The 16,159-nt window shown below is 41.5% G+C and overlaps 1 protein-coding gene and 1 long non-coding RNA gene across 2 annotated transcripts; both read left to right on the forward strand.

Annotated features, from left to right (window-relative positions):
• Window positions 1-1,475: 1,475 nt before the first annotated feature.
• LOC112577132 lies at window positions 1,476-3,073 on the forward strand. The gene is made up of 3 exons (XM_025260105.1): window positions 1,476-1,606; window positions 1,799-2,007; window positions 2,798-3,073. The coding sequence occupies exons 2-3, from the start codon at window positions 1,813-1,815 to the stop codon at window positions 3,038-3,040; spliced, it is 438 nt and encodes a 145-aa protein (XP_025115890.1). The 5' UTR covers window positions 1,476-1,606; window positions 1,799-1,812; the 3' UTR covers window positions 3,041-3,073.
• Window positions 3,074-4,833: 1,760 nt separating this feature from the next.
• Window positions 4,834-10,135, forward strand: LOC112553423. The gene is made up of 3 exons (XR_003097050.1): window positions 4,834-5,085; window positions 6,032-6,215; window positions 9,417-10,135. It is a non-coding gene; the product is annotated as an uncharacterized LOC112553423 (long non-coding RNA).
• Window positions 10,136-16,159: the final 6,024 nt, after the last annotated feature.

Consider the following 16,159-nt stretch of genomic DNA (forward strand, 5'->3'; position numbering starts at 1 on the left):
TACACCACCGTCTCATCCAATGCATATGTTGCACCTAAAACAACACCAGCAAGATCAAGGTATTTTCGGCTGATTGCTGTTTATGAGAATTTTCATTTGAAGCCGAACGGTTAGAACGCTGGCGTACGGATCGAAAGTAGCGCAGGTTCAATACCCGGATAGCGCGGGTCACTTTCCCCTAGACGACCCAGCAGACAGAAAGAGGTATTTAATGGGGAAAGTAAGAGTGATGGAGATGAAATAGGTAAAGTTGGCCTCGGGGGAAAGTGAGGTCTCTAACACCTACCTCCCTAACGACCCGAAAAAGGTCATGGGACGACCTTATAATTAAAAAGTAGTATATTTATAAAATATGCTTTCTTATTATCATTATTGTTCAAGCGAGTTAAACATGAAATTAAGTTAACATTTGGTGACATGTTAACAGAGTATTACGCTGACAGGCTGTTACAACAACAACAACAACAACAACAACAACAATAATGCAGTGAACAACACACGTCACTTGTAAACGTGAAGGTCGTCCCATGACCTTTTTCGGGTCTTTAAGTTAATAACACATATACTTTGTGTCCCTGTCACGTGTAGAGTTTTATTTCTTTCAATCTATTTATAAACTGCATTTGTGTTTGTTTACCCTGGCATTTAAGATGACAAAGAACAGTCCTCGAAAAAATTTTCTGGAACAATAACAGTAGAATGTTTCAGTTAAAAATAAAATGTTCTGCTTTTGCCATTGATTGGTAACCCTGAAAATGGTAATAAATTTCCAGCCATTGATTACTGGTTAACAGTGAAAGTTTGTTTAATTAAATCCACTACCATTCTAAATAATATAATTTTTTACAAATCACGGTTGCCACACACTCAGGACACCGGGAACCTCTACTTGTTCTTGGCCACGTGACCCGGCATGGCACTTTCTGGAAGGCTGTCCCTTGGGGTACCTGTGGGGCCAGAGGAAGAACTGGCTGACCAGCATCATGTCATGGCTAGTATTAATCGCACTCACGAACGCACAAACACACGCACATATTTCAGCAACTAAGGGATGAAGGTGTTCACTGACTTGGTGCTCCTGGTACAGATGTGTACACACTTGGTACACCTGTGAAACTGCAGTCGGTGTAACATTCCTCACACCCAGCCACTGACGGTTGTAAATCAGTTTTGTGGACTCTGTGCAAGTAACGGCTTTGCTGTGATTGATGACACACCTCGACTGAGCTACACAGCTTGTGTACGTGACCTCAATGCAATACTAGTTACAAGTGTGTGTGTTTACTCGTGTAGCTTACTGAGATAGAACATATCACTATGATGCAGTGTATTAAAAACACATAACAACATAAAACATCGATCTGAAAATTTCAGAGAGCTCTGATTTTACAAGAGATAAGTTTTGAAACCAGATTTCTGTTCGATGATAAAGATTAAATGATGTCAGGTCATTCCTGAGCGTGCATGCTGCATGAAGTAGGCAAAGAATGTAGACACGCCTTGGAAGTGATAAGATCGCACCCCGGCCTGTACTTGTATAAAAGCCTCTCGGTCAGTTGTTTCATATGGAGACCCGCCACTGCACACAGCTCACTCACTGACATCTGTAAGTGTCCATGTTCCTCTGTACAGTCTTCAAGTCATTTATTAATAATCTCCTTATAGCTCGTATGTATATCAGTGAATGTCGATAAATAAATGAAACCACTTTAGATATATATAAAGCTATTCGCTTCGCCATGCTATGATGCTCATTAATTGCTTATTGTATATTTTCTTCTTATCTCATCGTCCTCAGTCCTGGTCACTACAATGACTTCACTCAGAGTCCTCGGTGTTCTTGTTGCCCTCGGTCTGATCTCGGTCATCGTGGGGTCAGAGGAGAGACGAAAGCGAGACGTATGCACAGATCACTCTAACGGATGCAGTATCCCGGGTAACCTCCCCTTCTTCTACAAGGCCACCTTCACGCCCTCTTGCGACCGTCATGATGTTTGTTATCGTTGTGTAAGTACCTGAGTACTGGCCACGCCTCTCTACACCTGCATTCCTGACTGGCATCTGGAGAGGTCGCATACAGGCCTCCCACCCTCTCCCTCTGGCTCTAGCAGCCATTACCTCCCCTTCCTTGTCTACCACAGCTCCTTTCTCTTATCTATTTTATTTATTTTCTATATTTTATTTTAACTTATGAAGGTCTTATTTTTTTAGGAAATTGTAATTGTTGAAACGTCTGTAACGTCAATTTTTAGATAACCGACTTAACTGCACGCATGTTGATAAGAATGAAGGTCACAGGTCATCCAGCTGTTACATCACTTTCTCTTCGGTTCCTACTCACTTGTGTCTGCTTGCCAACCTCTTTTTCGCCCACTCCCTACCATACTTCTGCTCTCTTCTTTGTTTTAGTTTTTTTCCCCTCGATGCACAAAGTAAAACAAGGTAATGGGGATGTTGCAGATAAGTAATAGCTCAGATTATAAGTCTGGACCACAGCCATAACAATAGAATATCACCATTGATATGACTCGGGTATATCTTATATAACGAATGATGAGAAGTGATATAACCTACCATGCCAATGTCTGATGATAAAATTCGTTGCTAACATCTACATCCCCAAACACACCTGAATCGAAAACGAGGCTTCGACTCCGACACCTGTTGATACTTCCTCCACCACCCACCCCTGAGGTATTTTCTCAGCTTTGACCCACCCCACTCCTCCTTCCAATGTTCCTAACCCACTGTAATCATCCCGAACTGAAACCTTTCTGGACATGCTTTGCGCGTGCAGGGGGCGATGGCTGGAATCAGCAGAAGCCAGTGCGACTCCTACTTCCACGCCAACATGTTGCGCGCATGCGCGGCAATTGCCCGACGTCGTGACGCGTTGTCGCGCGAGGAGCGCAGCGCCTGTACGTCTGCTGCTGAGGTCTACTACTCGGCCGTCCACCTGGCGGGGGCCTTGTTCTACAAAAATGCCGGCAGCACCGAGCCCTACTGCACCACCTCCCTCATCCACTCCTGTGTGCCGTGAACTCTGTGAATAAAGTCAGACTGTGGACGTCCAGCAGGCCTGAACTTTGACTCGTGCGCGTGTGGACGTGTTCTGGGTGTGGTGTCTGTCTGTCTGTGTGTCTGTCTGTCTGTCTTGGTGTCTGTCTTCAAGTCTGTTTGATTGTCTGTCCGATTTCTAACCTCCAAGTGGTGATTAGACTGTTCTTGGAGGGACTGTTTTTCCAAAACAGGAGTAGGTTCCTGAACCTAAATGTTTATGATGCTTATCTCGGTTGACAGTTTGAACACTGGTCACGACTGAAGGTAAATGAGGTCAGAGGGCAAGACACCAGTTAAGATCCCAGTCTTGGACCTGCAGACTCCCTCCAGCTTTCAAAGTCGTCTGCTGACACCCGATCTTCTAAACAGTCAGCTCTTCATGCAAAACTGCGCAGTTCTCAAAAACAAACACATCTGTCTCGCACGTGCATGTTTACGCTAAACAGACAGCCACACATACACGCAGATGGAATGAGAGAGAGATGGAGTGTTGGAGAAAGAAAGTAAAGATACACGAGTATATTTTTATCTTTTAACCCTTTCATGTCTAATGTCAGTGTAGTGCACATAATTGCACTGCTTTGAGATTGAACATCGCTCCTGATATAATTACATGTAAGAATAAGAATGATAAAATTACTGCTCATTGTAAATACACTTTAACCCGACAGTCTTTTCAAATTCCTGGTCATAAATATAAACGAGAACATCACATGATTCTTCGAAATGTGGGCTCTATGTGATGTACTAGTTTTAACGGACGATCAGCTGGTGTAGGTTTGACATATAGTAAATGTGTATCTTAGTGTGCAAGACAGTAGGTGTAGTAAGTGTGTATCTTGATGTACAATGTAGTCCCTCTCCGTGTTATTTCTGTGGTACCAGCAGGTCTCTGTAATGATTCAGTGTTGATATTCATACTCATGAAAGGAGTGACCCCGATCCCTGTTAAACCTCGCTTCCACTTGTATCTGCGCAGCACACATTTCTCCCAGCATGCTTCTGCAACTCGTAAACATGATGTAACAGTTTCAAGTTACAACAAATAACTTTTTATGATGTTTGCTCGTGACCCTTTAGTACCAGAAACGGATCAAAGATGTATGTTTGTGAAGGAAAAGCTTCTACCTTGCTGATGTTTAAACTTTTCTGTTTTGTTATATGTATTATGCTTACATGCATTAGTTTAAAACTAGTCGCCACTCTTTACACACATTGTTCATGTCTGACACCTACAGTTCCCTTGTAGACATTAGAAGCAACATAACAGCTTGTTTTACACTTCTACTGATTGCACTTTCTGACAGAAATTACTCCGGTATAATTGGCTCGTTCGAAAAATATTTAATGAGCTTCTTTTTATTATTTTTAAATTTATTTATTGCACTCACTTGTGCTCTAGCAACTTGAAAATTAAGTATTTTAACAATCATTTGTCATGCTTTCAAAAATACAAATAAGATAACGAGTGTGCAAATCAGAAGATCAGTGTTTAAGTCACATGTGCAGTCACGTGCAGAGGCTAATATTTAGAAAAAAATGTCATTCTTTCGTATGTACTATTTTTTCTTACTGAAATTTTATCCATTTATTACCAAACATCACATACTGTTTCTGTAGCCTGTAAAACCCTGTGACCAAGATGTGGGAAACTCCTCACACCCGTTGACTCAGCCGTTGACCTTGAGTGTAAGCAGCAAACATGTAAACAGGATGAGGACACCCTGGTTGTTTGGGGATTTCAATGTCTACATCCTTCCTTCAAGAAAAGGTGATCTAGATATAGGCCAGGATCCAGTTGCTTGCCCGAAGGCCCACTTCCTAATTTTTTTTAAAGAAATTCTTGACTCTGGAATATCTGGCGCTGCTGGAATTCGCTCAAAACAACAAATTTGTTCCCACGACCTTGTGTGAGTGTAAACTTCTGCCCACGTGACCATCAAGTATAAAACCTCAGTGATGTCTCAAACTTTGTCGATTCCTGCACTTGCCTGAGGATTTTGGCTGAACACTACTTTCTGCAAGGTAGTTATATATGTCTTCTTCCATTTACAATTTCTTTTTTCAGCTTTAATGCTTTGACAAAGTTTACCACGAGTAGATTTTGAGTGAGGAGGTCCTGTTTAATTTCATGCGCCTTAAAAACTACACTTGTCATTGTGATGTAGCCGAGTTTGTTACACGAGAGCTTGTTATCATCATGTGGTCTGAACATATCATTGCCTTCAGGATGTTTTCTTGGCACGATACTAGACTTTTTGTTTGATTCGTCTGAAGAACAAATAAACTTTGTCTTGTCACAGCTTCAGTGTTTGCTACAATACAATGCAATGAAGGTACTATTCTTATGGCCAAATAATTGATGCGAGAAGGAATGCAGATAAAACTAGAATGTTGGTCAAGCAAACAGACATCTCTAGAATAATAATTTGTCAAGAAATTGAAGAACAAACGATGAACAGTTGATGGTTCCTGATATTCCATGAAGCTGCATGAAAACAGATGATCTCGTCTGCTACGTTCGTTGGGAATCACAATGGTTTGGGAAATGAAGACAAACTTTCTCTGTAATATTAATACAGCCAAGTCTTACAAGAACAACACTTGTATTACTATTCACGAAGTTTGTCTCAACTAAGTTTCTTTGCGAATTAGAGGCTTTTAGATTATCCACATTATTTAAGAGAAGTGAAAAGCCTGGCATCACTGAGGTCCACGAATTCTGTAAATTCATATGTTTGCAGCCGTTAAACTGACAGGACGTGTCGACGAGTGGAACCTATGTTTACAAATAAAATCTTGATTCTCATGTGTTTCTCGTGTGTTTTTATTTCAGGTGGGGAATACAACATCTTGTTAATGAACCTGGCCATTAGTTATTGTTGGTCTGTTCTGAGGTGAGACGTAACTGTTGAAGTAGGTTTTGATTTGCGTACATATTTTATACATGTGTCGTGTAATGCTGTTTCAGAATGGTGCTGTTTGGGAAAAGACATGTCGTCCTGGCCCTTGGCTTTGCCTTTGCCTTGCTTGTGGATTGTGGCAATGGGTTTAGCTGTGACGACTATGCCAATGGATGCTCTACGCCCCGTTACACTCCATATAGGGGTGTGTTCACTCCTGCCTGCAACAGGCACGATGTGTGCTACCTCTGCGTGAGTACCTGCTTTTCTCAATGTTACACACGCACACACGTAGGTGCACACACACACACACACAAGGTGCAAAAAGAGTAAGGAATCCACAAGCCGACTGACTGGAAGACCAAACGCTGAAGTTTATCAAAGAGTTTCTGTGGAATAATGATGTTGAAGGCGGAGCTATAGACTACCAGGAGGCTTGCTGGACCGATTGGCCTGAAGGGCGAATTTGAGGGTAAATGTCTACCTCTGGTACATAAATATGTCTCAGGGCCAGTCTTTCCAGAACTTTTTTTACGACAGTAAAGTTGATGCCACCGGTCTTCAGTCGTTTGATTACATCACACTGGTCTTCTTCTGGAGAGGGACAATCACTGATGCTTTAAAACTTGCATGTTGGGGGAGGATGGAGAGTGAGCTGGCAGAATGTGTTGAAGATTTCAATGAAGATAGAAGAGAGCTGGTCGGCGATGTGCCTCGGTGTACAAGCAGACGCGTAGTCAGAGATGTTTTGCTGCAGTTGGGGGAGACGTTGAGAGCTTGCTGCTCACCTGTAACAAAGGGAGCTTGTAGTGGGATGCAGGAGCGGTGGCTGAGACTGGTGTGGTATTGTTGCGGCCAGAATCACTCAGTCTGTCATGTAAGATAAGGTGACCAGACGTTTCGGGGGCGAAAGCGGGACACGTGCCGATGATGGTGTCGTCACCGTCAAAGAACGCCGAAAAAAGTGATTTTTAAAGACAACTGGGACATTTGATGGACTTCCAGAAAGCCAGAAAGCGGGACATTGGGCGTCCCGCCCGATGAGCAGGCGGGACACGAGGTCAAAAGCGGGACTGTCCCGCCTAAAGCGGGACGTCTGGTCACCTTATGTAAGATGACGTCCATGTTAGCTGGCGGTATTGTTTTCCTGTGATGACTTGCCTCCCTTGCCACACAGCACAGGACTTGTCTCGTGTCGTGATTTCGTCTAGGCCGGCCTTTCTCTCAGCGCCTGGGGACGCTCCTGTTTTAGTAAGGCAGCTCACAGCAGACGACGGTTGACCTATTTTTGTTCAATTCGCGGGGAAAAGGTCAAGGCTGCCGGTGGTAGCTGTGGGGTGCACTGTCCGGGCCCCTCCCTTCCCTGTGCACGGTTTAGGCGGGAAAAGCGTTCACGCGCTTTGACGTGGCTTGGGTGTCGTGGGCGCTGGCGATTGGTCACAGCCCCTGGGTGACAGTTGGTGACCCCAGAGAGCAGCGTCCCTCGTGGCAGTTCTGACCTAGGCGCTGAGCAGAGTGGAGAGGTTCTGTTTGAGAGGACGGCTGGAGGCCGTGCTTGGAGGCAAGGTGCCGGTGGACTCAAGCCGTGTGGGCTTCTTGTGTACGGTGACCTCTGGTGTCTACGGGAGTGTGCTTCAGTTTTACCCAATACTGTATACATAGTATATATACTGGCGGGCGGGCCAGCGGGCGGGCCGGTCAGAGACAGGAGGCGGATCCGGCCCGGAGGCCGGCGTTTGCCCAGGTCTGCTCTAGATCGTATTTTGGTCTGAAAGTTACATCCAGGCCTGACGAGAGGGGGGACAGGGGGTCTGGTGTACCCGGGCCCGCGGCTGTCAAGGGGGCCCGGCCTTGGTCAGTGGATTTTTTTTCTTCTTCTCCTTTTCTTTTTCTTTTAAAGAAAGGTCTACGGACAGAACACCCAAGCATTACGCATGTAGAAGTTGAGTTTCAAGTGTAGATATTGAGATTCGAATTGTAAACATACATTATATACTGGGAAAATAATTTACGATTACAAGTACAAGGGGCCCGGAGAGGTCGTCTGTCCCGGGGCCCGGGCGCGTATCTTTTATTCCTAAACGATGAAGCAGCTTCGGAAGCCTTCGGAAGCGTGACGTCAGCGACCTTGCACACTTCCCTTCTAACACTAACCTCCGCTTCACTCTTTGAAAGCTATGAAACTTGTTCTGGGGGACTAATTCTACAACTTTTAAATACTGTGAAGGGTGGCATAAAGTGAACTATGACAGGCAAAATAGCTCAAGGCCTTAAACTGATGACAGGTCAAGGTAAAATCAATGAGGGCCCATCCAACACAAGCGAGACGATGTTTCTACAAGTACGTTAGATTGCAAAGCACCGTTAGCTTCGTAAGCTTCGCCTCTGTAGTCTAGTGGTTACATGTGAGGCGTGATGTTTGAAAGTAGGTGTGTTCGAAACTTGGTGTGGCGATCGTTTTTATTTTGCTTTGGAATGTTCTTCGTTCTCTAATATGATCAATTTTCTATCAAGCCTTTCATTAAAACCTGTTGATTGCCCAGAGAAGTCATGTAATCTAGCTGCGTATAGTCTTAAAAGTGATATAATGTTCTCAAATGTTCTTTACTCAATTTTGTTGAAGATTCAACAGCATTAAATAATTGCTGATGAACCACTATGGTATTCCGCCTAAATTCATAACTAAATAAATTTTACTTTCATAAGTTTTAGATTCAGAAATATAAGTATCACATCAAACGAAAAACATTCCAAAGCAAAATAAAAACGATCACCACCCCAAGTTTCGAACACACCTACTCTCAAACATCAGGCCTCACACCTAACCACTAGACTATACAGGCGAAGCTTACGAAGCTTTGTAATCTAACGTACTTGTAGAAACATCGTCTCGCTTGTGTTGGATGGGCCCTGAGCTATTTTGCCTGTCGCAATTCACTTTATGCCACCCTTCACAGTATTTAAAAGTTGTAGAATTAGCCCCCAGAACAAGTTTCATAGCTTTCAAAGAGTGAAGCGGAGGTTAGTGTTAGAAGGGAAGTGTGCAAGGTCGCTGACGTCACGCTTCCGAAGGCTTCAGAAGTTCCGAAGGCTTCCGAAGCTGCTTCATCGTTTAGGAATAAAAGATACGCGGCCCGGGCTGTCTCTCGGCGGCCCTGGTTACATCATCACTACACCTGTATGAATTGTTATCAGTACTCAACTTACCCGTTGAACCACAGTTTGTTGTTGACCCAGGAAGGTTTGGAATGCACATGTCCTCACAGCGACCTGTCGATTCATGAATGTCGGCACAGAGGGTTGTCAATCCCTTCTAGTCAAGTTGTTAATACTATATTGAATATCTAATTTGTAAATACAATATAATGACGTAATATGTTATTACATTATTCTGACCTATTATTTACGACATCTAACCCATGCTTACATGTGGATGACATTGTGTTTTCCCAGGGAGCGCTGCACGGCATCAGCAGATCCCGCTGTGACTCCGCCTTTTATTCCAACATGCATGCTGCTTGCTCCAGTCGACTGTGTGTCCAGGCTGCGGGTGGATTCTTTAATGCAGTGCAAGCTCTAGGCGGGCGATACTACCACAACACGTCGCCACCTGAATGTAGAGACTGGCGTGTGTGGAGTTGGTGTCTTCCCCACTAGACTTTTCTGTGTGCGAGAAGAGACAGTAAGCTTTGGATGGCAAGAGTGCACCTGTACTACAACACCTGTATAAAGACAAAGGAACCACTTCCGTAGCCTGCGCGAAATGTGCCACGCGCTCGTGTTTGAGATTTTCATGGGCAGGACATTTCCGTTAACGTGTTTGCTACTGCGAGCACCTGGACAGGCTCATGAGATGTTGACAATGATTAAGATGCCAGGGTAGGGCTGTTTGAACGATCATTGGTTGCCATACCCAAAAATCCTAATGTTGGAAAGAAAAAAAGAATAAACGAAAAACGGAGAACGACACTCGTTAAAGCAATCTGTTTGGATGTATATCCACCAGGAAAGCCACTTCTTGTAGTGGAGGCCCACCCACAGAGAACATGTCTATCGTTTCATGATCTTTTCCTTTTATTTTACAAATCACGTGATAATTTGCTCTCCATTCATAAGTCATCTACTAAATTTTTTATTATGAATAAAGAATAAATTGCCTTTTTTTGACCAAGCACTTATAGTTTGGTCTTTTATTGTCAGATTCGAAATGTAAATGTTAATCAGCGTTCCGTTGACATGAAAAATTACATCAACCTTCAAACGTTGACTTTATGAGTTCAAGTCCACACCAGATCAGAGTGGATTTTTTCCAGCTTTTGGAACTGCATAATAAAAAATTAGACAACTTAGTCTTTTTCTTCAAAGTCTTCTCTTTTGTTCTCACCTTTGTCTCCTGATGTTATCCATACAGTTTTGGAGTTTGTAAGATTTAATACATAGCTACAAAAAAGACAAAACCGCATGTACAACAAGTAAAAATAGAGCAGATGCTAGTTAATTAGTGTCTTTATGACTCCAAGTATGTGTACTAGACTAGTAAGAAAGTAGTATTTAAGACTGACTCTTCCAATAGTAGGAAAATGTTCCTTCTGATTTTTCGGAGCAGCATTTAAAGAACTGCACCCACTCGTTCAAAAAACAAAAAGTCTAAAACAATTCAGTCTTACTTAATAAAGGGTTGAAGACAGGTTTATTTGCGAGTTCGACCACTTCTCTTTATGATTCGGGGACCTGTCTGAAGGCCAGTGCCACACGCCGAGGTTGACTAAGTTGCATAGTTGTACGAACCACCCACAGGTGCACGTGTCAAGGGGTCAGCTTGATGGCCATGAGGTGTGGCTCTGCCCTGCCCACTGCTCTGATTTTTCAAGAATTAAGCTAAGCAAGAAATGTATTGTTTCTAAAACTTTTGTGCCAAATAATAACTTAAGAATGCTTTTAATTAAATTTGAAACGTTTGGGTTTTCTGTGTTTTCTATGAATTTAGGAATTTACAAATAGAAGTGCACGCATCATCCACATCCACAAACAGAAGTGCGGGGTCTGTGGAAGCCGGCACAACAGCTCCCGCTGGTATTATACATACAAGATCACTGCTTACTGGCTGTTATCTTGTACCTCATCTTTATGTTGTTCAGTGTGTCTATACTACTTACTGGCTGTTATCTTTCATTTATCAGTACTGGTCTGCACAGACAGTCCGATCTATCTGGGTCGTGATGCTGCTCGTTAATAAGTTCCCATTATCATTATTATTAAACAACTAATCCAAGGGAGGTAAGCCACAAAAAAGAAGTAGAGCTTGTTATCTCCCATTTTTTGCTTTTCGGTAGTTACTTTATCCGCAATGTTTTTCTCAATACAGATATAAAGAATTAAATCTATAAAAAAAATTGCAGGCTTCTCACAGTTTTTAATTGTTTATTTATTTTTTCTGTTTTTGTTATCTTTAGCAAAATGCATCCTGAAGAAACGTTTAGTTTCCAAGTAAATCACACTGGACAAAGAAACATGCACGGGTTGACTTTTTCTGTTCATTTAGTCTTCCTAGTCTTTCCGTTTCCATTCTGACGCTTTACTTTTGAAAGATCAAGTTATGTTTACACCAGATACAATGCTGTCATTAATTATAATAATTTCTTTTTACGATTTCGAGTCGGTTATTAGCATATGCGTGGGATACCCGTTACCGACAAACCTAGGTTCTTAATTGTAATATATATCAACACACGCGCACACGCACACACACACATATTCATACACAACAAGCACCCACGTGAAAAAATAATTAAAAAAAACAGAAACGGGAGACAAACTCACAAATTAAATAGACATGAAAATATTTTGTTTCGCTAAAACCCTTATGTGGATACCAAAGCATAACAATATCATTTCAATGGAAAACAAAAGCGAAATAGGGTTTGTTTACGTCCTTTATTTTACAAGAACATAAGCTGTAATTATGAATCAAATATATTTCATTTTATTGTAAGACATAAACTAACGGCTGTTACATGTTGCCAAAAGGTCCAGTCACTTTTCTACGGCTTCAGCGGACATATAAACAAATTATTGTCAGCTTCAACAAAGTTCGTGTATTTCGGTCTCAACGCAAAAATACCTGGTGTAAAGGTGTATCTCTTCGATGGTAAAATAGCTCAACCATGCCCAGGAATTAGTCGCCCCGCCCCGGCTGCAAGGCGGGAGTGGGTGGGTCGGCACCAGCTTTACCACTGGGCGGCGGTTGGCGGTTGGCGGTTGGCGGTTGGCGGTTGGCTGTTGGCTGTTGGCTGTTGGTCATTTATCATCATCCATCATCAATAGTCTTCATTAGTGATAAATACTCATCAATCATCATCAATCATCATCATTATCACATATCCATCATCATCAATAACCTTCATTTATGATAAATAATCATTAATCATCAATAATCATCATTGATCGCCAATAATTATTGACCATCATCAATAATCATCATAAATAACCATCAATCATTATCATCAATAATTATCAACCATCGTCAATAATTATTTATCATGATACATCACCAACATTAAGCATTTAAATGAAATCATTAGCATTTATCCATCACCAATAATCTTTATTTATAATAATTAATCATTATCATCAATAATTATCAACCATCATCAATAATTATTCATCGTAAGAGATCATTGGCATCAATTATCATCATCAATAATCATTATCAATACTTGTTATAATAATCATCAGCATTAATAGCCATCATCATCAATTCATTCCTTATAAATAATCTTCAATCACCATCAATAATTATTTACATCATCGATAATTATTTATCGTGATAGATCATCATCAATTATCATCATCATTCATCATGAATTATCATCAATGATCTTTATTCATCATAAATAATCATCAATCATAACCATCAATAATTATGAACCATGATCAAATTTAATCACCATCATTATCCATCAATGTCATTCATCTATAATCCATCCTTTAATCAATCATCCGTTCTTCAATTAATCATCAATCATTTATCATCACCAATAATCATTACCATCAATAATCAGCAATCAGCAACATCCAATAATCATTCATCCATAATCTATCCATTATCATCAATCATCCATTTATTATCCATCTATTATCTATCCTTTTATCCATCATCCATCCTTCAATCAATCAATCAACTACCCTTTATCAATTATCCATCCTTTAATCAATCATCAATCATAAATCATTATCATCTTCATCATCATGTCAGATGTGCGGGAGCTCGTGTTTATTTAAGGTGTGGCAACAAAGTTTACATCAAGACACATACATAACTGTCAACCATACATAGCATATCGATGTCGTAGACGACTTTGTGGGACAACTGTTATTGTAATATATCCCAACATTCTCACTCACGGTTCGGATTCTGTTCAGGGAGGTTTACACTAACAAACATATCTTCACTTCCTTGAATAATCTTTCTTGAAACTTCCTTGAATAATCTTCCTTGAGAACTATCCTAAGCTGGGGGCCGCTGGGGTTGACGAGGCCAACACCCCCTCCCCTCCCTACAATGTCCGTCTCCTAGAGCAACGAGTGGCGACTAGACGGACACACCTGTATACGAGATACACACTGGCAAACTCTGAACAGTCATGCCTTTGTCTTTCTTAACAATTTTATTAGCTTTCTCTCTCTTGGCTATATCTAGGCTGTCTGCTTGTTTGTTTGCTAATCTGTCCGCACTTCTGTCATAACGACCGACACTCTGCATTATGTGTCTAGTCACAGCTTTACCTTCTAATCCTATCATTTCGCCTTCTTTCTTACATGAGATCACATCAAATACTAGTGGCGGTCCATGTTGCACACACAGATAGCAAATAATAATAAAATAAAATCACCTCAAATTATCTCACAAATACAATCAGATAGAAATGTAATCACAGCATCAAAATGTGCCTTCACAATGGTTCGCAAAATGAAAGAAGGAATAAGAATCCCTAAGTCAACTACAGTTGTAAACACTTCAGGGTGTAAGCCCTAGTTCAATCAAGCCTAGTCAGGAAACAACTAAACTCAATCATCAATCAAAGCAGTCAGTGCACACACATCTCAAATCCAATCTCAGTAAACACAAACAAGGCCACAATGGTAATTTCTCTGTAGAGATGCAATAAACATAAACAATCCTCACGAGCAAACAAAGAGCAATCAGATTCTTTAAATGTAATAATGTGAACACTACTTATCATCATGATTTAAAGTTCAAAATAGGTTTGAGGAACAACCAAATATTTTTTTAAACAATACAATAGAGTACGTAATGGGGAAGATAATCACACGCTCACACACTACCAAGCTTCTTCCAATAAACACCACACTCAGGGGTAAGGTAAAGGTAACAGGGGAAGAAAGACAGAATACAGTAAAGACAGAGCCTATAGACTACGGGTAGAACTTTACAGACCCGTAGACCCCTGGAGCTGGAGACGGGGAATAAAACGTGAAAATTAACCATAAACTCCTCAAAGGACAATCCTTCCACACGTGTGTTTTTTAAGCTCGTTCAGGTCAGATCACAACAACACAAATCCTCTGCCCCAATACACTGTCAAATACCAAATAATTCTCGCACAGAGAAAACTCAAAGCTAACTATACCATCTCGCAGTTCTTAGCTCCACGTCACAAATGTAAAATTTCTTATATTTGTCCTCACGTCTGTCTACTTGCTGATTAGAAGAAAGGGATATCGTCATGGAACTATGTCCGATGACTAGTGATCACACTGACAAATTAGAATAAGTCAAAGATAATACTTACAATTCCCGCCATCTGCCATCCAGATGTAGGATGCTCTCACGAACCTCAGCGCCAGGAATGTTCCTCCTCCACCCATTCACTGCCAGGCACGTGCGCTGTCACACTGGCAACCACACTAACACGCCACTGCACAGATTTCCATAGAAACACAAATGCTGGTGGACACTTCTAGAATCTTTGGCCAGGACTTTCGTGGAAACGTCGACAGGATGCTCCATTATTCGACGACCCGGCGGTCCGGTGGCAATGGTTAACGCCTGTCACCAATGGGTCGTTTTCACTCACGTGATACACACGTTAGCAACGAGGCACTGTCCGCCATCTTCCTTCCCTAACGCTTCGCGTTTCTTCAGCGGCTCTATATGATATCGGCTCTATATCGACACCGCTAGCGTCTCTCGAGCACACCAGCGGAGTCGGACAATTGCGTGCTCTTTCACTCAAATAAACAAAACGATTTTGCCTATACGAGTCTGCCTATGTTTATTGATAAAAAAAATAAATAAATAAAAAACCCTATGAAAACACAGTCACTATAACAATGGCTCTTCCTTTCGTCAAACACATTTACCAAGTCCACCGAACTCCTTGCACACTATTAAAACTCACTGTCTTGGCAATGTCTCCTCTAAACAAATCACACAAATTCCTGTATCTATTACTATTCAAACTCACTGTCTTGGCAATGGTTCTTCTAACACAATCACAAAAATCCACGAATCTTCTACACATTATGAAGCTCACTGTCTTGGCAATGGCTCTTCTAGCACAATCACAAAAATCCACGGAATCTACTATTCAAACTCACTGTCTTGGCAATCACACTTCGACTAACACAACCTTCAAACTAAAATGTACTCGATCTCTTACACACTAGTGAGACACACTGTCTAGCAAATGGCTCTCTACTCTTAAACAAGCGTCCACCTCTCTCGGAATCCTTTTCTCTTCTCCCTGTTAAAACACACTGTCCCGGCAGTGGCTTCTCCCTTCAATAAGAAACACAATCCTCCTCCCCTTCATTAAGTGTCCAGTTTCACCTCCTCTCACTCATTGCTTGCTACCCCAATCTCTCCCTCTCCAGTCACACCTTTTCTTTCTTTCTTCTTTAACATCAAAACAAGAACTTTTGCACATTCAAATGCATATTTATTAATTCTTTTCAGAAAATTTTTTGTGTCTGCTGACAGAACATAACATAAAAAAATCATTAAGGGTAAGAAGGAACATATCAAAATCCCAATCTAAATAACATCACTGATGTGGATTACTAAGAAGAACTATTGGTTAGGTAAATCTAAAATCCACAAAGAAGCTCTGGCATCAATATTGCTCTGAATTAGCTTCTGAGGAAGCAAACGGCATTTGCATTCAAATGACAAT

The sequence above is a fragment of the Pomacea canaliculata genome, linkage group LG12, assembly GCF_003073045.1.
Source record: "Pomacea canaliculata isolate SZHN2017 linkage group LG12, ASM307304v1, whole genome shotgun sequence".
Classification (NCBI taxonomy): Eukaryota; Metazoa; Mollusca; class Gastropoda; order Architaenioglossa; family Ampullariidae; genus Pomacea; species Pomacea canaliculata.

Bases quoted from the DNA above. Each gene is read 5' to 3' on its own strand.
- LOC112577132 (XM_025260105.1), top strand. From the start codon at position 1,813: ATGACTTCACTCAGAGTCCTCGGTGTTCTTGTTGCCCTCGGTCTGATC. The intron at 2,008-2,797 runs GTAAGTACCTGA...TTGCGCGTGCAG, and splicing joins ATGATGTTTGTTATCGTTGT to GGGGCGATGGCTGGAATCAG.